At 43.6% G+C, this 22,256-nt stretch overlaps 1 protein-coding gene across 3 annotated transcripts in view; it reads left to right on the top strand.

Annotated features, from left to right (window-relative positions):
* The window catches only part of BLM (BLM RecQ like helicase), a 98,439-nt gene extending 77,927 nt beyond the window's left edge, over positions 1-20,512 (top strand). For all 3 annotated transcript variants that reach the window (XM_046654487.1, XM_046654488.1, XM_046654489.1), the window contains 7 exons: positions 454-644; positions 4,370-4,517; positions 11,507-11,706; positions 12,147-12,339; positions 14,919-15,041; positions 16,953-17,154; positions 20,174-20,512. In XM_046654487.1, coding sequence (XP_046510443.1) covers positions 454-644; positions 4,370-4,517; positions 11,507-11,706; positions 12,147-12,339; positions 14,919-15,041; positions 16,953-17,154; positions 20,174-20,345 — 1,229 coding nt within the window. In that variant the 3' untranslated portion in view covers positions 20,346-20,512. The remainder of the gene's footprint in view (positions 1-453; positions 645-4,369; positions 4,518-11,506; positions 11,707-12,146; positions 12,340-14,918; positions 15,042-16,952; positions 17,155-20,173) is intronic.
* The last annotated feature ends 1,744 nt before the right edge of the window (positions 20,513-22,256 follow it).

Below are 22,256 nucleotides of genomic sequence, written 5' to 3'. Positions count from 1 at the left end.
TGAGCCCACTGCAGCACCCGGGGCTGCTTGCACAGCTTCAGGACCACCAGCTTAACCACCTGGACCCTAGATTCTCAGGGAGGTGCACAGCCCACTGCCGTCGTTCCATGCTCTGCTTGCTTTGGATGTTCAGTTCAGTACATACTTGTCTGATCAATATAGTAAATATAATTCAACTCTTCGTCATTGGGAATAATGAAGATTTGCAGAAAATTTTCACCTGTTCCTGACAATCTACATTTGTTCTTATAAAACTAAAATCTTGAGAGATGAACATAAATATTCAGTTAATTATAATATAGAATGATGTCATATTGATATATAATGCTATTAATAATTTTATTTCATTTAATATATAAAGTTATCTGAATCTATTCTAAATATTTCTGTGATATTCTCTTCAGTCTTTCTACTCTAATAAGTATGTTTTACTGTGCTCTTCATCTCTTTTAGTGGAAAAAGATGGAAACCATCATACAAAAGAGACTCACTTCAATAATTTATATAGTATGGTACATTACTGTGAAAATATAGCAGAATGCAGGAGAATACAGCTTTTGGCTTACTTTGGTGAACATGGATTTAATCCTGATTTTTGTAAGAAATACCCAGATGTTTCTTGTGATAACTGCTGTAAAACAAAGGTAAAATAAGGAAGTTTTTAATTCTTCATACATAATTAAGGAAATTGCAAAGATTACTTTTCTTCTCAATGTAGAAAAGTTAGATACAAATTAGATTACAGTAAGTGGGCCCTAAGGGATTAAACCAGGGAAAGATGACTGCCTCCCCATACTAATTTGAATAGAAACATTTTAATGGTAATTCTGTGGAATATCTTTAGAATTAGAAGCCTATAAAAGAATACACTGGATCTCTCCAAAATACTGAGGTTATATACGTGCACTGATGATTACAGGATATTTTAGAAATCTCATTAATCTGTAAATATCCAAAAGATCCAACATGGGCAGGTAGAATATTTTAAATTCAACTCTAATTATATTTAAAGATCTCATTTTCAAAAGAGTTATAACAACTAGTGTACTGTGTGTTTGGTTCAGATCAATTAGAGTACTCTATAAACTGGTTTTTTAAAAACTATGAGAAATAATGGCAAGAGCTTCTGGATGACTTTGCTTTCATCTGTCCTAAAAATAGCCTTGGGAGGATGTTAAATGCGATCATTAGGTACTTTATTGTACCTGTCATGGTAATTCTATGTCTTATTGGTAATTTACAGAGTATTTTCACATTTGATAAAGTATTTGTGTTTATATTGATATATGAAATGTCTCTGCGAGGTGTTGGGAATTCACAAATGAATATGTCTTCACTTAATTGTGGTACCATGTAATGGGTGCAGGTACAGAGATATGCAACACCGGCCAGAGCAGAGGGTGATTTACTCTCTCGTGGGGCGCGGTCGGCAGATTCATGGCCATCTCCACCCACCACACCCCACCTGTAGACGTTGCTAATCAGTTCATTCATTTGACAAATATTTGTTGAGTGCCTGCTCTGTGGCAGACACTGGTCTAGGAGTCTGGGGTACATCACTGAACAAAAGACAAAGATCCTTGTCTTGTGGAGCTTGCATTCTAGCAAAAGGAGGCTGCATACAAACAGTATACATAGTAAGTTCATGTTAAAGGAGAAAAACTGTGGGAAAACGTACAGCAGCATGAGGGGTCAGGAGTAGTGGGTGGGATGCAAGATGCGGTCCTAAACAAGGTGGCCCAGGGAAGTCTTACTGCAAAGCTGAGACCTGAGCAAAGACTTGAAGAAGGAGGTTAGCTGAGCAGCTCTGTGGATATGGGCATTCTTGTCCAAAGCTAAGAACAAAGGTCCTACGGTGGGGGGCATGTTTGTGCATTTGAAGGATAGTAAGGGAACCATGTGGCTGAGCAAGGCTGAGAGTCAGCTAGGGGTAAAGGTAGTGGCCAGCCACAGCCATAACTGAAGGGCTGAGTAACTGGAGGAATGGGGTGATCCTCAGCCAAGATGTTTGGGGAAGGCTGTTTGGCAGGGAAGATCAGGAATAAAATTTGGGATGCATTGAGTTAGATATGTCTATTTGAGTCAGGAATTCTGAAGAGACTGGTGGTACGTATACATTTGGGAGTGGTTGGCATACAGATGGTATTTAAAGCCATGAGAGCAGATGAAATCTTCAGGGGTATAAGTTTAGACAAAAGAGGAGAAAACCAAAGACTGAGCACTGGGACATCAAGAGGTTGAGGAAAAGAGGAAGAACTAGGAAAGGAGACCAAGACAGAGAACTAGTGAAGTAAGAAAACCAAGGAAACTAAGTGCAGAAGGTGTTTCAGGGAGGAGGGAGTGGTAAGTAGTCAAAGGCTGCTGCTGAGCCGCGTCTGATAAGGACAGATTTAGCACTGGAGGATTCACAATGACTTTCACTTGACCAGTTTCAGTAGCGTGGGGCAAAACTGGAGGCAGTGAATACCGAGAACTCTTTCAAGTTTTGCTTCACAGATGAACAGAGAAATGAAACAGTAGCTAGCAGGGGAGTTAAGAAAACACAGAAGAAATCACATTGTTGTATGCTGATAGACATGTACCTGTAGAGGGTGGAGCATGGCTGTGTAAAGAGAGGGGAGAACCGCTGAAGCAGTGTTCTTGAGTAGGCGGGGGCTCTCGTGTACAGGCTGAGAGAGTGGCTTTAGACGGGAGCTTAGATGGTTCATTTTAACAACAGGAGGAAAGACAAGAAACTGTGGGGCGGATGCTAGTGAGAGCTGTAGTGGAGGAGTTTGTGAAAGCTCTCTTCTGATTGCTTCAGTTTTCTCAATGAAGTACGACGCAAGGTCATCGTCGGCTGACAGTCAGGATAAAAGGGGATTAAGAGAAAGGAGACCCTGTGAAGGTCATCTAGGACAGGGGACAGCAAACTTTATCTTAAAGGACCAGAAAGTAAATATTTTAGGCTTTCAGGCCTTAGAATCACGGTCTCTGCCACAACTACTCAACTCTGCTATTTTAGCCCAAAAGCAGACATAAACAATAAATACATTGATTTTTCCATGGCTGTATTCCAATAAAATTGGATTTACAAGAATAGGCATACAGTTCATGGGCCACAGTTTCTGGCTCCTATTCTGAGAGAATGGGGGAGTGATAGACTAAGGACGTGTGGTGACTACCTGGCAGCGTTAAGGGTCCACTGGAGGTTTGTGGCCGTGTATTGAGTGAAAGCATTCAACATGGTTGTGTATGTTTCTCCAGCCAAGTTCAGCTACAAAAGTACAGGCGTGGAGTGGTGGAGAGCTGGATCTAATGTGTTTTATCAAGCAATGTGAGGACGTAACCTCTGGGCAAGGGAGTTGAAGGTATATATAATAATTGGCTGTGGGGTTTAAGCTGAGTTAGAGAACATCTGAGGATGAGGGTCAATGGATAGGTAGTCCCAGTGAGTTGCTGGAGTCAGAATACTACATGAAATAAGTTGGAAAGGTAGGAGATGGTGATCAGAGAACGAAGGGGTTGCCGTAAGGCTAAGGTGTAGTAAGTGTGACCATGGGAGTGAGTGGCCGACGTGTGTGGACAACAGGGCCATTGGAGCAGAGAAGATCAAGATGCCAAAGGCCAAGGTGTGGGAGGATCATCTCTGTGTCCTAAGTCAGCAACAATTAAAGCAGGAACTGTGTTGGAGAGTGACGTGGCACTCTTTCATGATGATTCCAGATAGAGTCTAGGAATCACTACCAATTATTAGTATAAAACAAGAAAACCTATTTGTCTTCAGGTTGTTGGAATGTGGTAGATGAACCAGGACTAGAAGGTAGGAGGAACTGCATAGATGGAGGCATAGAAGCATGCAGCTTTTGAGAACTGCAGGTGGTTGGTATTGCTTGTTTAGAGAATAGGATAGATGAAAGCACAAAGATCATAGAGCAATGGGGGCTTTAAAAAGTACAAGTTTGGAGACAACTGAGGAGAATGAGAAAGGGAACTGACAGCAGACCATAAGAAGAATTGACTGGCACCAAAGACCCAAAAGAGGTTAGAACTCATAAAGTTGCATGGTTGGACAGTGTTTTCCATCCATTAAGTGACAGCACTATTCCAGGAGAAAAGACAGATATTCCTACCTGCAGGTGCTATCAGGTAATTGAAAGACAACATGTAAGTATGTCTGTGAAACGGGAATGAAATAGATCGAGTAGAGTGCCAGTTGTTCTAGACACAAGGTTAATGTAAGAACTTAGAAAAGAATGAACATTTGAAATTTCCTTGGTTTTTGGTCTTGGCTTTGGTATGGAAATGGTTATTAGGAGACTGTTAAACCCTAGCAATTTAGGTATCATTATCTTAATTATAGCACAAGGTAATCTCTTTTTATCCACAGGATTATAAGACAAGAGATGTGACTGAGGACGTAAAAAATATTGTGAGATTTGTTCAGGAACATAGTTCATCACAAGGAATGAGAAATATAAAACATTTAGGTCCTTCTGGGAGATTTACTATGAATATGCTGGTCGACATTTTCTTGGGTAAGTTGTTTTGTTGTTTGAGTTACATCAGTTGAAATCGAACATCTAAAGAATTCTTATAAGTACATGGAAAAAAACCTCTCTTGTCTATTTTTTTTATAGAACTTAAGGGTTTCAGAATAAAACCTTTTTGAGTAACAAAAGAAAATCAGTTTTTATGATTTATACCAATTATTTTTATAGAATTTACATAAGTCACTTTAGATGAGGAGTTTTCACATACAAAAAAGAAAATAATAGGGGCTGGCCCCATGGCATAGTGGTTAAGTTTGGCATGCTCCACTTCGGCAGCCTGGGTTCACAGGTTCAGATCCCAGGCATGGACCTACACCACTTGTCAGCCATGCTGTGGCAGCCACCTACATATAAAGTGGAGGAAGGTTGGCACAGATGTTAGCTCAGGGCTAATCTTCCTCAAGCGAAAAGAAAAGAATAAAGCTTATCTATTTCATCTGATTGAGTGGAATGTAACTTGCTTAGAGAATTACCCATTGACTGACTTCCAGTTCAAGATGGCAGCTTGAGCATAAGTATCTGTCTTCTTTTTTTGGATAATGATAAGGAAATTAAATGGGGATTCATTCCATAACAGCGTAGGGAACCAGAGAGAGACCATCATCAGAATAGAGGTTTTAAAAATCTTTTAGGAAATGAATGGAAGCATGTTGACAAATGGAATAAAATTCAATAAACCACAATGCAAAATAAATGTAGGAGAGACTGATAGCAGAGGAGGGACTATCAACCAGGCAGAACCCCATTATCACTAGGCCTCAGACTGGAAGTCTAGAGGTCCAGGGCGTGGGAGTGAAAGCAGGGGAGCCAAAAGGAGGGGGCAGTTAAAAGAAAGCCTGCCCACAAAAGAACTGCGTCAAATACCAGCCGGAATTGATTCCAGAACAAAAATAAGGAAACTGCCTGAGGAATAGAAAGGCAACTGAGTTAGGGGCCAGAGCCCCTAAGTGGCATTTGGGGACCACCCAGCCCACTTGAAGTCTGGTCCTACCCACTTACCCTAAAGCACACCTGGTAACTGAATATCCCTCTTCAGGGGAGGAATTTGGGGGAAATAGACCTAGATATAACACAACAGAGGAAATCCACCTAAAAAGTGTACCCACGTCTCTGAAGGTTAAATATAAATGGACAATCAAGAGAAAGAGCGAATAAGTAGAGTATTTAACCCTAGGGATAGAAATAATTTAGAAAATAGCCAACAGCTGTGGGGAGAAGTAAGCAGAGATTCCTAGTTAGTATTTTCAGAGAGACTTAATAATGGAGTGTTATGGAAAAGAAACAATGAGAAGGAGCTGTTAAAAATTTTAAATGATTGGCAAAGTAAATTTAGTGGAAAGGTTGGAGGATAAAGTCAAGTAAATCTAAGACCTGAGTAAAAAGATATATGGAAAATATGAGAGAAAAATATAGAAGATCAATTCTTAGGAGCTGTAAAATCTGACAAAATTTTTGAAATAGAAAATAGAGGGTTTTATCAAACCAATGATAGAAGAAAATTTTCCAGAGTGGAAGAGTAAAAAGCCTTCAGATTAAAATGCCCAGTGAATGCCAAGTAAGATGCTTTATAAAATGAGATAAAAGAATACCAAGAGCAATCAACATACATAAATCAGGAGCATTTCTATACGCTAAGAATGAACCAGCAGAAAAAGAACTTAAGAACTCAATCCCATTCACAATCGCAACAAAAAGAATAAAATACCTTGGGATAAATTTAAGCAAGGAAGTGGAAGATCTATACAACGAAAACTACAAGACTTTCCTGGAAGAAATTGATGACAACATAAAGACATGGAAAGACATTCCATGCACGTGGATTGAAAGAATAAACACAGTTAAAATGTCCATACTACCTAAAGCAATCTACAGATTCAACACTATCCCAATCAGAATCCCAGTGACATTCTTTATAGAAATTGAACAAAGAATCCTAAAATTCATATGGGGCAACACAAGACCCCGAATTGCTAAAGCAATCCTGAGAAAGAAGAACAAAATGGGAGGTATCACAATCCCTGACTTCAACACATACTACAAAGCTACAGTAATCAAAACAGCATGGTACTGGTACAAAAACAGGTGCACAGATCAATGGAACAGAATTGAAAGCCCAGAAATAAAACCACACATCTATGGACAGCTAATCTTTGACAAAGGAGCTGAGGGCCTACAATGGAGAAGAGAAAGTCTCTTCAACAAATGGTGCTGAGAAAACTGGACAGCCACATGTAAAAGAATGAAAATTGACCATTCTTTTTCACCATTCACCAAGATAAACTCAAAATGGATCAAAGACCTAAAGATTAGGCCTGAAACAATAAGTCTTCTAGAAGAGAATACAGGCAGTACACTCTTTGACATCAGTTTCAAAAGGATCTTTTCGGACACCATAACTTCTCAGAGAGGGAAGTGATAGAAAGAATAAACAAATGGGACTTCATCAGACTAAAGAGCTTCTTTAATGCAAGGGAAAACAGGATTGAAACAAAAAAACAACCCACTAATTGGGAAAAAATATTTACAAGTTATTTATCCGACAAAGGGTTAATCTCCATAATATATAAAGAACTCACACAGCTCAACAAGAAAAAAATCAAACAACCCGATCAAAAAATGGGCAGGGGACATGAACAGACATTTCTCCAAAGAAGATATACTGATGGCCAATAGGCACATGAAAAGATGCTCACCATCACTAATCATCAGGGAAATGCAAATCAGTACTACACTGAGATATCACCTTACATCTGTTAGAGTGGCAAAAATAACCAAAACAAAAAGTGACGGATGTTGGAGAGGTTATGGAGAAAAAGGAACCCTCATGCACTATTGGTGGGAATGCAAACTGGTGCAGCCACTATGGAAAACAGTATGGAGATTTCTCAAAAAGTTAAAAATAGAAATACCTTATGACCCAGCCATCCCACTACTGGGTATCTATCCAAAGAACTTGAAATCAGCAATTCCAAAAGTCCCATGCGCCCCTGTGTTCATTACAGCATTATTTACAACAGCCAAGACGTGGAAGCAGCCTAAATGCCCATCAACTGATGAATGGATAAAGAAGATATGGTGTGTGTGTATATATATACAATGGAATACTACTCAGCCATAAAAAAAGACAAATCGTCCCATTCACAACAACGTGGATGGACCTTGAAGGAATTACGTTAAGTGAAATAAGCCAGACAGAGAAAGACGAACTCTGTATGACTCCACTCATAGGTGGAAGTTAACATATAGACAAAGAGAGCTGATTGGTGGTTACCAGGGGAAAGGGGAGGTGGGGGAGGGCACAAAGGGTGAAGTGGTGCACCTACACCATGACTGACAATAATATACAACTGAAATTTCACAAGGTTGTAAACCATCATAATCTTAATAAAAAGTTTAAAAAAAAAGCAAAATACCAAGATTAAAGAGATGCTGGGGAGGAGAGGCTTTTCCTCTGCCCTGTTAGGTTTATTAGTTAGGGGCCTGTGAATTAAACTGAAAAAAGACAAATTAACAAGAGAATAGACAGATTTAATCACATCTGTATGGGAGTTCACAGAAAAATGTGACTCAAAGGGGCAGTTAGAGTTTGTGGCTAATATGCCATCTTAATGGGGGAAGGAGAGTGGGGGAAAGGGCACTTAACGGGAAAACAAGTGATTTTTTGTAAAGATAAATGGGCCCTTAGGAGAGTAAGTGGGAGGGAGGTATGGTCGTTTGGGGATGGCGTCTGTTTAGGCGTGGCTGGAGACGCCTCATCTCTGATGGTAGAGTCCGTCCTCCCAGGCTCCAGGGAGGGGATTTATGACAGAGTTCTTTTAGACGCCTCTGCTTTTGGCAGATGAAAGATTTCAGGAACTCATGTACCTTCTGCTCGAAATAGTTTTTATGCCACAGTGGCGTATTCTGGACCCCTTGAGAGATTATCCTGAAATCTTTAGAAAGAAAAAACAGAAACCAAAGCCAAACTGGCATCAGATTAATGTCAGCAACACTGAGACTAGGAGGCAAAGAGAGTGAGTGTCCGTCATATGATACGAATAAACAGAGGAACTAATCCATGGGTCCAGTGAGAGGAAATGCCACCATCATAGCTGTGCAGCAGGTCCAAGAAGCAGGCTGTGCACATTATAACAGAAAGTCAGGAAAAATAGGTCTTGAGCAATATAGAGAAAGAGTAAGAAACGAAATTTTTTATTGATGACAGTGAAGAACACACATTGTTGCTTCTCAACATAAAAAGGAGAAAGGCACTTAGAAACTCCAGGGGAAAGATTATACAAGAAAACCAAAGCCAAATATAAAGCAAAGGAAATTGTTACACAATTTTGAGTAATTGATAGAATGTATACAAACAATCCGTTTATCTGGCTGCAGTAGACATCCTCAGGGTTGCACAAGAGTCCTGACGGTCCCAGTAGGAAGGACACTGGCCATAGTATAAGCACTGTTGCTTTGCTCCAACAGAGTCCACGTGTAGACTTAAACGTGGTTAGAGGACAGGACAGGGTGTGCGTGTTAATCTGGATGGTGTAAAGTTAAAAGTACAATGAATAAAAATCAAAGAGTGACCTCCTAATAGAGGGGACAGAGGGTGGCCAAAAGTTCTATCTAAAGTTGCAAAAATAATTAATAGGTGAACCTATATTGTCATATAATTAGCAAAATTTGGGGCAGGGTAAGGTGAAGGGGGTGGTATAAATGAGATAAAGCCTCATCTTTCATGGTGGGAGGTCAATAGATAAATGTCAGGTGGTGACTCTGGCTAGTAGAATGACACCAAGAGTTGGGTTCCTTGTGGAGGCACCACCAGGAGAGCTGCAAGCAGCAGGGTTTGAAACATGGTTGCTGGAGAAGAGAGAGGCTACGGAGGGGAAGGGCAGGACAGAGGAATGTTGTCCACGGGAATGTGCATGTATTACTTTCATTAAGAATATATAGGGACCAGCCGGGTGGCGCAGCAGTTAAGTGCGCACGTTCCACTTCGGGGTCCAGGGTTCACCTGGTTCGGATCCCGGGTGCGGACATGGCACCGCTTGGCAAGCCATGCTGTGGTAGGCGTCCCACATATAAAGTGGAGGAAGGTGGGCACGGATGTTAGCTCAGGGCTGATCTTCCTCAAAACAAAAAAGAAAAAGGATATATAAAGCAGGGGATCAGCCCCGTGGTTAAGTGGTTAAGTTCGCATACCCCGTTCCGGTGGCCCAGGGTTTCGCTGGTTCGGATCCTGGGCTCGGACATGGCACCGCTCATCAGGCCGTGCTGAGGCGGCGTCCCACATCCCACAACTAGAAGGACCTACAACTAAACTATACAACTATGTACCGGAGGGCTTTGGGAGAAAAAGGAAAAATTTTAAAATCTTTAAAAAAATTTTAAAAATATATAAAGCAATTCATTTTTTTAAAAGTGAATAGCCTAGATTGGAGTGGGAAGATGGTTTGCTCAGTTTCTCACTGTTCCTTCAGGATCTGCTCGTTCCTCAGGACAAAAGCAGCTTTTAGTGCTGGTGTTCCCTGTCTGGATTCTTGCCTTCTCCCAGTTTGGACTTTTAGGGGTGAAGGGAGCGTGGCATTGCCGATAATTTATTATAAGAGTGATACATGATCAATCTGCATTGCAATATGTAGAAAACTGAAAATATAAATACCTCCAGAAAAAACTGCTAATATTTTAATGTGTTTGCTCAGTCACATATTTATCCTATTGTATATATAATTTATATCCTTTTTATATAACAAGATAAAAGCATTTTCTTAATCTTTTATTCTTCTAAAGTAGTTTTGAATAATTTATATCTTATCGTATTGATGAAATGTATTTACGGAGTCTTATTTTAGAACATTTTTCTATTGTAAATAATGGTATGCTAACCACCTTTTAAATACACCTTCGACTACATCTCTCATTGCACCTTTCCTGTAGATTCCTAGAAAGATGACTGAATCAAACATTGTCTGACACATTCTTCAGTTTCTCGTTAGCTCTTATATGTTTTTAAGAAAATCGTTTATGTCTCACCCAGTTTTCTTAGTTGCCCTCAGCCCTCAGCCTGGTCCACGTCACCCAGCCCACCTTACCGAAGCAGTGGTCCTGATCCTGTAATGTCACGTTTCAGGGACACAAATCACTTGAAGAAAGAAAACCTTGAATCATTCAGCATATCTGACCAGAAGCCATGTGGAATTTACAATAACGTCCTTATTTGGAACTCTTAAAATAGAGCTAAAGCTTTACCAAGTAACTGTTAATTGATTATAATCAGTGTCACAAGGCTTCTGAAGTAGATTGTTACAATAAAATCGTGTTTACAATGAAGATGTATTACGATTCGTAATCACAGTGGCCTGGATGTGAGTCCAGGATGCAGTGCGCTGTGGGGCCCTAAGTCGGCAGGAGGAGGGGGGCGGTGTGCGCAGGCTTGTGGAGTATCGTGCTTTTGCCTCGGCGTCTGTATAGGCTTCATTTGTAAGGGCGACAGGAAGTATTGCGCTAAATACTTGGATTGTAAATAGGTAGCAATTTCAATACAGGACCAGAGATAGTATTTATAAAATTGATTGTCAAAAATTTTTTGTAGCTAGATCAGTAATACACAGTTATCCTAAAGTAGCACATTGATATGAAGCTGTTAAGGTTTGTATGAACTTTTTCTGTGATTTCTTTGCTGTAATATAATTTTATACGTTGTAAATGCAACAACCTAAAATGATAAACTTTATTTTGCTGCTATTTTTGGTCAATGTGTGTTATAAAAAGATGAGGGAAAGTGCGTACAACCATCAAAATTTTACAGTTCTACTAAAATGTTCTCATTTTATGGAAATGAGTATCTCTTGGTGCCAGGGGTCTTCCTGCGGAATAGATTGTCTATTCCATTTATCCAGACCTGTCCGTAAACGACTTTCAGCCTCTACTGTACGACAGTTATGATGCACCTGCATTTACTAATCTACCTTCTTGTGCCTTCTGACCAGGGAGCAAGAGTGCGAAAATCCAGTCGGGGATATTTGCAAAGGGGTCTGCTTATTCCCGACACAACGCCGAAAGACTTTTCAAAAAGCTGATACTGGACAAGATCTTGGATGAAGATTTGTATATCAATGCCAATGACCAACCGATTGCCTATGTGATGCCTGGAAATAAAGCCCAAACTGTCCTAAATGGGCATTTAAAGGTACGGTATTTTAAATGTTTATTTTATTTTATTATCTCGCAATGAATAGACAGAAATATATTACTGCAAATTAAAGAGTCTTTCCCAAAGCTTATGGATACTGAATTTGTATATACTGTCCTATATGAACAATACTCTGTTCCTCCTGATTTGGAAAGAGATCTTAAAATTGAACCCAAGTAATGTAATACCTGTCCAAATGAATTTAATGGGTTATCAGATCACTAAATCATCATCCGTTCATTAAAGAAACATTGATTGAGAAGCTTGTCAGTGCTAGACCCTGGAGATATAAAGACGGAGAATGCCCAGCCCCTGCTCCCAAGGGACTTACCGTCTACCCGGCATAACAGAAACACCAAAAGAAGATGCTAGTAAGCCTCTCTTTGGCTGTAAGCATGCACACACCCATTCTTGTGCTCCCTTTCTCTCTCACACAGGTAGATTTCATGGAAACAGAAAATTACAGCAGTGTGAAAAAGCAAAAAGCATTAGTGGCCAAGGTGTCTCAGAGGGAAGAGATGGTTAAGAAGTGTCTGGGAGAGCTTACAGAGGTCTGCAAGGCTCTGGGGAAGGTGTTTGGCGTCCATTACTTTAATATTTTCAACACCGTCACTCTCAAGAAGCTTGCAGGTGAGTGCGCGCCTCTTCTGTCGCATGGTGTACGTTAACAGGCCAGAAGGGAATCTTACGAAGGACCTTTTTTAAGTGCATAAACATATCTCAGTCTTTTTTATTATTTTTATTTAATCTCTAAATTGAAAGCTCAGAAAATCAATTTAAACTTATTCTTGAGGGAAAATATATTTTTTAAGATATATGCAGTACTTTATTATTCAGACATATGGTATAATTTTAATTTCATACTTTCTTCTAATTCTGGGTATTAAAATATGGATAATTGTAATCTCTAACACTAGATGTCACTTAATGATTTTGTGTCTGTAGCTGCCTGCCATGTGATGTTTAGCTGTGTTACGTACAAATGCCTTGGCGATGAAGAGCTAAGTTCCTCACAAAAAGAGATTGTTTTATCCTTCTTTGAATCTGGAGCTAGCAAACTGCTGTGTCTTTAGTTAGTAAGTTTACTTGCTGGCCTGAGTTATTTCCTTAGCTTCAGAGAGCTCAACCCAGAATTCTGACAGTAAAAGTCCCTGGAAAATGCATTGTTCACAGAGCTGACTGTGTGCATTCCCTTCCGTCTTCTTCCTTCCTACCGTCTCACCGTCACCTTCTTTCCATTCCACTCCCCCACCACGAGTCCTTAGGGCATCTCATCAACTCTAACATGCCGCCTATCTTAAGACTCTGTTATTTTCTGGACTATTAAGAAAGAAAAAATTCTACTAATTAAACTGTGACACAATGCTTTTATTGAAAGAACTGGTTTTGACTTATTTATTTAGGTAGAGATTTTTATCATATATAACTCTGTACATATATTAAAAATGCATAAAATCAAAGTAAGTTGATTTAGGTACTTGTGAAAATTCACATTCAAAGCCTGACTCTCCTGAATCGTTTTTTGACTCAGTTGTCCCTGTCTTCGTTTTTCCTGGTGTCATCAAGAATGTTCGTGATACAGCCTTTTCAGCGTGTTCCACTGTTTTCCCCAGGATTTTAATCAGAACCTTGTCACCCATTCTGATTTGATGGTGTGTTCTTGATACCAGAAAGCGTCACCGATGGTTGCGCATCTCTCAGGAACACAGATGTGACACAGCTTCCTCTACTTTAGGCATCCTCTTTTTTAGGTCATGTAGAGCACTTGGTTGTTGCTTGCAGGAAACTGTGGAATTATGCTCATTTCCTCAAAGACAGATATTTACTTTATTAATGCCAAATTTATTCCCCCTTACTGTGTTCTGAGTTTTTCTGCATTCAGTCGCTTTTTCTGTGCTAACCACAGTCAAGGCTTCTGTAGACATTTTGTGTGGCAGCTAAACTCAGCCTGCGAGGAACCAGTGCCGCAGTGACACTGTCAACAGTGCGATGGCTGTGGCTGGGTTCCCACGTGCACGGGTGGCAGCCCCACAGTGCCACTGCTGTCTGGCCGTCAGCACTGTAGGACACATCTCAACCTCACAATGCCAAAATGGGAAAGAGCGTGTGTCTTTGAATGGAAGAAATACAGTGTTTTGTTCCAAGGCTATTAGTGTAATTTCCTAGCTGGTCTCCTTAACTCCAGAGATGAACATGATGTACATTTTAATCTTTCTAAAACTCCAACAGCTCTCCAGATAAATTAGAAATTCTGTCAAGGATATGCATTTCTACTTGCCTCTCCCACTTTATCTTCCACTAACCCCCTCCAAAAACCTTCTGGTCTGTCCCACAGGTCTGTTCCTTTTCCTCTAAACACAGAAATGATGTGAAAATCACAGACTTGAAATCCACCCTTTTTTCAAGTCAAACACGTAGGCGTTATTACTCCCTCACTTCCCATAGCCAGTGCATCAAATCCTGCAGACCCAGACTCCCAAAAGGATCCACATCTCTCTCCTCTCCATCTTCACACTGTGTTCTAGCTCACAGCATCCTTGCTTGCCCCTGCAGGGGCTTCCGCCAGGCTCCCAGTCCACTCTTTCTCTCACAGTCCGTTTTCCATACAGCAGCCAGAGTGGTGTTTAAAATGACATGCTTGCCTAGTCACAAGACTGATGTGCTATCTGGATGCAGAGGACTCTTAACAGCCTGCTTGTTAAAGTCACAATGCCTGCTGCACCTCACATGTGGAAAGGCTGGAGAGAGAACAGGCTTGGGTTGGGGAAAGTAAGAATTCGGTTGTTCCCTTACTGAGTAAGAAATACAAGTCCGGAGTGCAGGGGGAAGGTCAGAGCTGGAGACATAAATGTGGGTGTTCTCCAAAAATGGCAGGAACGTCAGTCTTTTAGCTAGACGAGTCTTTGCTGTGAGAGCAAGGTCTGGTTAAACTCGGAGGCACGTTGCGCAGGTCCCCCGTGCGGTTCCCTATGCCCTTTGCTCTCCCATCCTCTGCCCTGACTTCTGCACCTTCGGGCTGGGATTGGATGATGGGCCCCTTCCCTCTGGGCCTGTCTGCCGCCTCTGAGTGCCTTTTAGAAACTGGCCCATGCCGGGTGCTCTGTGGTTATTTGGCGCTAAACAAACTTGCTGAATGGGTGAATGAGCATGAATTCAGTGGGTTTTCTATAGGTGGTAATTTAAATTCCTAATTTTATGCCCATGCACAGAATCTTTGTCTTCTGATCCTGAGATTTTACTTCAAATTGATGGTGTTACTGAAGACAAACTGGAAAAATATGGTGCAGAAGTGATTCCAATATTACAGAAATACTCGGAGTGGACTTTGCCAGGTTCAGTATACAGCCAAATATGTGTTTTCTAAAAGTCTGTTTTAATGTTAAGTGATGTGTCTTACTGGATTAGAATTATGTGGTTTCCGGGTTGTATTAATACTTCTACACCTGGTCACGCTGGCGTCCGGGTGCTCAGAGCAGCCCCAGTGGTGTGCTGGGCACCTTTTAGACAGCACTGGTACATAAGTGCCCCGGGGGATGCCAGTTGCTGAACCTGCTAATAGGACCCAAAGGGGAACCTTTGGGCCCAGGACTTACTGGTTCTGGTAAGGCAAGTGCCTGAGGAATCAGGAGCCCTGGGTGCAGATTCCAGATCTGCCACTATCTCACTCTGTGATCCTTGGCAGGCCAGGAATAACCTCTTTGTGCTTCCCTTTCCTTATCTAGGAAGGAACGTGTTATCTGACAAGCATGTCTAAAGATAAAATTTAAGAGTGGAGTTTAAATGTTTTGGAAAAATGTTAACATGTAATTGGAATGCTAGATAATCTTATTAGCCATTGAAAGAATCTGCCCGAGTGAGTGCATCAGCAGCACATGTCCCAGAGCTTCCATTAGGCCTGTCATGCAGCACCTCTAAGCCCGAGCCTCGTCAGTGAGCTGGAGAAAGCCTCGGCTAAGGGGAAGTCGAGAACAGAGAGAGCTCTCGTGGGAGAGAGGATGGGTGCAGAAGTCTAACGCTCCCCTCTGACTTAGTGCCCAGCAGTGAGGCGCCACAGACAAGCTGAGCTCAGTGTTGCCCACAGGAGGGCTTTTTTCTCGATGACGGGAATGGAAGCAGTATGAGAAATGAGTGTGCGGGCGTTTTAAGTCTCCCTCCACAGTCGTTTTTTTTATCCATTAACACAATGCTGAAAAGTAGGATTTTTGTAAATTCCTCTGTATGGTAATTATTCCATTAAAAGCCTTGCTTTGAATACATTGACAGTCTCTTGGTAGGAACTTAACACTTGTTTAGTATACTGACTTGCTCCATAGGGGGTTTTACCTGCGCTAGACAGGGCTGCTCTGCGGAAACAACCTGCAGGCTGGCGACACTCCCTCCCACGTCCTGAGGGACAGACACTGAGCCAAGAGCTTTGCCTGGTTTGTGTCGTTGAATCCCCTCAACACCCATTTTACAGGCGAAAGTGAGTGAGGCCTTTTCATTTCCCCAAAGTCCCACAGCTAGGGTGACACTCTTCGCTCGAGCCACACTGCACCCCGTGTGAGCTAGTGAGTCCAGCCAGGAAGTGTGTTCCGGCAGAGCGTGGAGCAGGCTCTCTAGACCTATGGAGAGAGTCCATGCCTTTTGGGTGCCTTGGGATGTAAATACCTATGGAAATTACCATCTTCTTTGCAAATATGTACTTTTCTACAGACCCATTTCCTGTGTAGTATGTGAAATATTCACCACTGTTATGCAAAGAAGTATGTTTTATCTTTGAAGAGTAAAATATGGTGTAGACTTTTCTGGTACTCATTTACTAAGAAACTTGTGCAGAGACGAAATGCAGGACATAGCTGTGTTTCTCTTATATTGGGCTTATTTTTTCAGCATGTGTAAAATGATAAAATTGTCTTTTATTTAGCACTCTATACTTTCCAAAGAGCTTAATGGGACTACCTGCTCCAGTAGTAACAGGGACGCAGGCCTTACACAACTGAGTGTGTCTCTAGTTAAGTTAAAGAGTATCACAAATTTTTTAATGACTTCTGATCCCTTTTCTTTAAAAACAAGTTGGCATTGAGCACTTTGGGGCTTTGTGAATGGTTCTTGTGGAATGGTTGAATCCGTGTGGCAGGAGGGGGTTGGGGGGGCAGCCAGGTGTCAGCTGCATGTGCTCGCGGTGTGTGTCTCTGTGTGGACTGTAACCACACCTGGACCAGCGCAGCATCCCTGGTGACGTCTGCGTTGTCCATTTGTAGCTGAGGACAATTCCCCACGGATAAGCCCATCCAGCAGCAGAGGCACCGGAAGAAATGCCCCTGAGGAGTTCGATGAGGAAACACCCATATCTTCTCACTACTTTGCAAATAAAACCAAAAATGAAAGGAAGAGGAAAAGGATCTCAGCCTCCCAAAGGTCTAAGAGGAGAAAAACTGGTTTCAGTGGCTCCAAGACGAAAGGGTATGTTGTGCGACGTGCTCTGCAGTGTGGGGTATAAGGGAGGGAGGGACAAAAGTAGAGCGCTCAGGGTCACCGTGAAGCATCTGTTACTGTGAGCCGCTGTGAAATGTGCCCTCAACAAAAACATTTGTTTCAGATTTTTTAGATATCTAGTCCTGACTAAGCTGATTATCACTAAAGGCTTATAGTTTCAAAATCTTTGCCGATTTTGACCTTACCTTAGAAAAAGAATTTGATGATTGTTCTTCTTGAGAGACTTTTCTGCCTAAAATACTATAAACCGTGTATAGCTGAATGAGCAAAAGGTTTTGTTTCCTTGTTGCTTTTATGATTCCATCAGGACTTGCCACCCTGCCTTTACTGCTGCCGAATCTGCGGGCCACGCTGCCCTGCACACCCCTGCCCTTCATTAACGACTGGGAGAACCAACCTCCCGACCTGGGAAGGGTAGCGACCTGGGCAGGGTGGCGAGAGGCCGGGGCAGGAAGACCAAAGGTCAGTCCAGCCAGGTCTCTAGGCGGGAGGTGAATGGCTTCCATCTCCCTCCCCCACATTTCCCTGGCCCCTGGGCTGGGACGTGGCTGCTTTGGGGCGCTCTCTGCACATGAGGCCGGGGAGGTCGGGGGGACGGGGGACAGAGAGAGCATCATGGGGAGGGGGGCGGTGGGGGCAGCATTCTTATTTCTTCATAATTGCACTGTCTCTGACCGCCCACTTCTCCGCAAGGACGTCCTCTGCCCTCACCTTGTAGGTACTGGGCAGGATCATGACCGTCCCGTGAGTCTGGAGAATGTGGCCCCCAATAACTACGTATTAGAACAGAAATGCTTACAGAACTAGGAAACAAGGCCGCAGGAAACTTTGCAAGCTGTTGTGGTTTTCTTTTGCAGTTTTTCTACCTCTTTTCCTTCTGAGTAGTAAAAACAAAAATTGAGTGGGGGAAGAAAAAGGAAGGCAAATGTTACCAAATTGGCATTTTCTTGTTAAGTCCATAAACAAACATCTTGTATGTGCTAATCCTTCTGCCAGGGTACAGGAATTAAAGGCATTAGTAAATGTTAGTTTAATTTTGTGGTTTTTAGTGCACAAGTGACCAGCAGATGTTCTTCTGTGGGGACATTTTTCTTATTTTCTCCACTTATTCCTCCGTTTTGGGAAATACTCATTTGCTCAGAAGCTCACACAGAGCAGGAGACCTTAAAAGGCATCTGGTCCAGTCCCCTGGGGCTTCTGACAGGGAGCTGAGGACTGGACACCCACTCGCCCACACCTGCCCACGCACGTTCATTTCTGCACAACATCCTTGGAGTTCCTTCAATACGATCACCATCTTCTCATGTTTACTTGTTAGAACAAACCATATTGTAGTGTTCATTGCCATCAGCTCCCTCATTAACTTTTCACAACTTTTGTTTATGAGAGAGGAGCACTGTGCCCTGTGGTCTAGGACGTAATCTAATAGAGAGCAAGACTCACACTCGCCCGGAAGCCAGGACCAGTTCTGATGCTGGTGTTCAGCCAGCCTGTGTGTTTGCAGTGGGGTTCTCTTCTGATCCCTGCCGCTAAAACCAGGATGTTGTGTGACTTCATTTCACCCCTGTGGCAGCCCCTCTGTGTCTGTGCTTCCTCCGTGTTGTCACTGGCCCACCCGGAAAGATCGTTCCCACAGTTCCCAATCTGCTCACCTGGTGGGGAGCCTGCGCAGACAGAAATGTCTGCCAGACCGTGGCTCCCCACCCTACCCTCAGAGTTTTCCGTCTTCTCAGTGATACACAATGAGCCAGGTGTGTTCTGGGCTCTGAGTGGGAGTAGAATGGATGGCCCCAGTGAGAGGGAGGCTGCTGTTGGCAGATTCATTCTGTAAATCAACATGAACAGCAGGTTTTCGCCCGGGGCTTAATTTCTCAGCAGGAAATCAGCATAGGGAAATTTAAGGCTGCTTCTCTGCGTATTGAGGGGATCTTTGCCAGTTCTGCAGTAAAACTGCCCTCAAGCAAGAGTTTAAAAATGTTGAAAAACCACACTTCACCCAGCCCCACCAAAATGTCATTACCGCAGACTAGTGGCCCCAACTCCCTGGCCCATAAATTCAGAGATGGGGGCCACGGGCATGCCCTGATGCTGTGGGGTTAATGTTGGGCGTGAATTCAGCTGATTACAAAGCAGCGGGACGTACTCCTGTAGGGAAAGGCTTCCATGGTGAATGCTGCCTGCTGTTACCCTTGTAAACGTGCTGGCCCTGCGGTGGCTTTCTTTCCATTTTATTTGGGGGAGAAGAAAAAGCTGTTGCCTTCAGGTCAGTGACAGAAGTGAGATGCTGGACGGACTTTGTGATGGGCTGTGGCAAGACCGCTTCCCCGAGTGGGAGGTGACAGCGGGCAGATCTTGGAGGGTAGGCAAGAGAGCAAACTGCTGGCAACGTGGCCCTGACAGAGGCGTGCCAAGACCCAGCCACTGGCGGGCCTCCCCAGGGAACCACGTCTGCAGCCTTCTCCGCGCCCGGCCGGCCAAGTAGAGGCTCCGCCCGCCCAGCTCAGTCCCAGCTCCACTCGCCACATAGCTACCTTTTTCTGGGCCGTACAAGCACAGTAATTCCAGAATGTCTATTGTCTGGGCATTTGGGGCCTTAAAACAGGGAATTCTCACTTCCTTTATTTGGTCAGAATAGGTCCAGGAATGTGCATCTCAGCTCTGTTGTCCAGAGGGAAAGGCCCAAGTGTCAGCTGGGAAGGTGTGGGTGGAGAGAAGACGCGGGCTTGGTCTCAAGGCACAGAATTAAGAAACAATCCTTGACATTTTAGGAACAAATTGAGGACAGATTTGTCTGAAGGACAGCAGGCCTGTGTTCCTTGAATTGTAAAGGAAACGTACCTCACGCGGGGGCTTATAGGCAGAAGGTGCACAGAGACACATCAGACCAAGGAACGTCGTGGCTCGCGGAGCTGCGTGCAGCTTAAGAGAACGAAGACTGTTCCCCTTTGGTTTTATTTAACGTTTTCTTTTCTTTGTCACATTTTAGGGGGTCCACCGCGTCCAGAAAGCTATCTTCTAAAACTAAATCCTCCAGCATCACTGGACCCAGTTTGCATGGCTCTCAAGCAGCATCAGGAGCCACTAGGAAATTGGGGATTATGGCTCCCCCGAAGCCTGTAAACAGACCGTTCCTCAAGCCTTCGTATGCGCTTTCCTGACAGCCATTCCTCGGTGTGCGGAGACGCTACTTCCATCAGCCTCTGGCCATCTGTGAATATAGAACTGTTGCTTTTGTTATACCATTTGTAATTTTTACCCATATCTATTAATATTTAAATAAATGCTTAGGGTGACAGTTCTTATTTTTAAAATAAACATTTCTTTTGAATAAGTGTGATTTGCTGCCACTGCAAATGTTGTGGTTGTTGTTTCTCAGAACTCCTGAAGCAGCAGCTGAATCATCTCAGTGAGAAAAATTCTAATCACGTTATGAAACAAAAGCTGAAGGAAAAGACAGGCATGGGACATTGGGAAACTAAAATTTTTGTGTAAGATGACATAAAATTAAAAGACAAAGGACAGAGAAAATAGGAAAAAAAAATATGACAGAGGATTAATATCAATGATATACAAAGAGTAGCTATAAATCATTAAGGAAAAAAGCCCAGTAGAAAAATGAAAAAAGGATATGAGTAAGCTCTTCTCAGAAGAAGAAATACAAATGACCCACAAATATGTGGAAAATGCCCGTCTCCCTAGTTAAAAATGTAAATTAAAACAATGAGGTGCCATTCTTTTGCCTGTCGAATTGTCAACGTTGGATAATATCCCAAAATCTGGGTTCGACGAGAGAATGGTCAGACATTCTGTTGGTGAGACTGTATAAACGTTGGTGTTGCCCTTTAGTGTTTAGGGAGGCTGTAATTATTTCAAGACCCTCCATTAATAGGCCGATTGGCCAGAAAGTCCTAAAGTGGGATTTCGGGACTTCTCTTTGGCGCTCCAGTACCTCATTTTTGGAGACATCTGTAGCTCGCTGACCTGTTTGGTGTCCCACTTCTCTCCTTGACCCCAGTCACGAGGGCAGAGCTGAGGAGACCCTGCCCAGGCAGAGGCTGCCGAGGCTGGCATTGGCTGGAGGCCTCGTGGCTTCTGCCCAGAGACTCAGCACTGAGGTGGCCCTGCGCGCACCCTGAGGGGCCCCCTCGAAGCTGCACACCTCCCGCCTGCCCCCTGGGGCCTCGGGCTCCACGTTTGCCAGAGGCGCCTGGCCAGACGGGAGGCTGCTAAGGAGGCTGCTAAGGACTGCGCTGTTACCTCAACGTGCCTTCCAGCACTGGCGTTTCCAGAGAGGCTGCCTTTCCAGCAACCCTGATGTGAGTGGCCTGAAGAACCTTCTCGGGGTGAGGAGAGGAAGTGGAGGACAAAGTAGCCGGTAGTTGAAGCTGGTGGGGTAATGTCCCCAGCACCAGGTCACCTTGGGGAGTTGGCGGTGCACGGGGGCCTCTGCCTGGAGGTCCCACCCTTCCACCTGCAGCAGCTCTGGCTGTGGGGGTTGGGGCAGGCCCTGCACACAGCTGGTGCCACAGACGCTGGGTCACTTCCTGGCTCTGACCTCAGCCATCCCCTCACGGAGTGCCTCTTCCGCGCAGACAGTGGAGACAGAGCTGTCCCCTCAGGACTCTGCCTCCAGGGGCCCCCAGGGCAATGGGGAGAAGAGATGAAGGCAGCGCTGCAGGAACCCCCAGCCCTGTCATCAGCAACTGTCACGGGAGCACCAAGGCTGACGGCTGACCCTCCCCACCTCCTGGCAGGAACTGGCAGCCTGGAGACCTTTGACCTACTTGGGATCGAGTGGCAGAGCCAGGCCCCACACCCAGCTCTTTTAAAAAACTCTGGGAACAGGCACAGAAGATGCAAGCGGCCTCTTGAATTCAACCTCCAGCCTTCCCAGAGCCCGCGGAGGATGCGACTGCATCCACACGGGCAGCCTCGGGGACAGAAGCCCATGGACTTTCCTTGAGCCAAACCAGGGCTCTGGCAGCCAGTGAGAGATAGTGACAGCAAAGCAGCTGCAGGCTGGGCCCCCTCAGTGGGCACAGAAATCACCACCGCCTGGGAGGCGTGGG

This window comes from Equus quagga, chromosome 2, assembly GCF_021613505.1.
Source record: "Equus quagga isolate Etosha38 chromosome 2, UCLA_HA_Equagga_1.0, whole genome shotgun sequence".
In the NCBI taxonomy this organism is placed as follows: Eukaryota; Metazoa; Chordata; class Mammalia; order Perissodactyla; family Equidae; genus Equus; species Equus quagga.
Note: the sequence above shows the minus strand (reverse complement) of the source record. Positions and strands in the feature narration are given on the sequence as shown.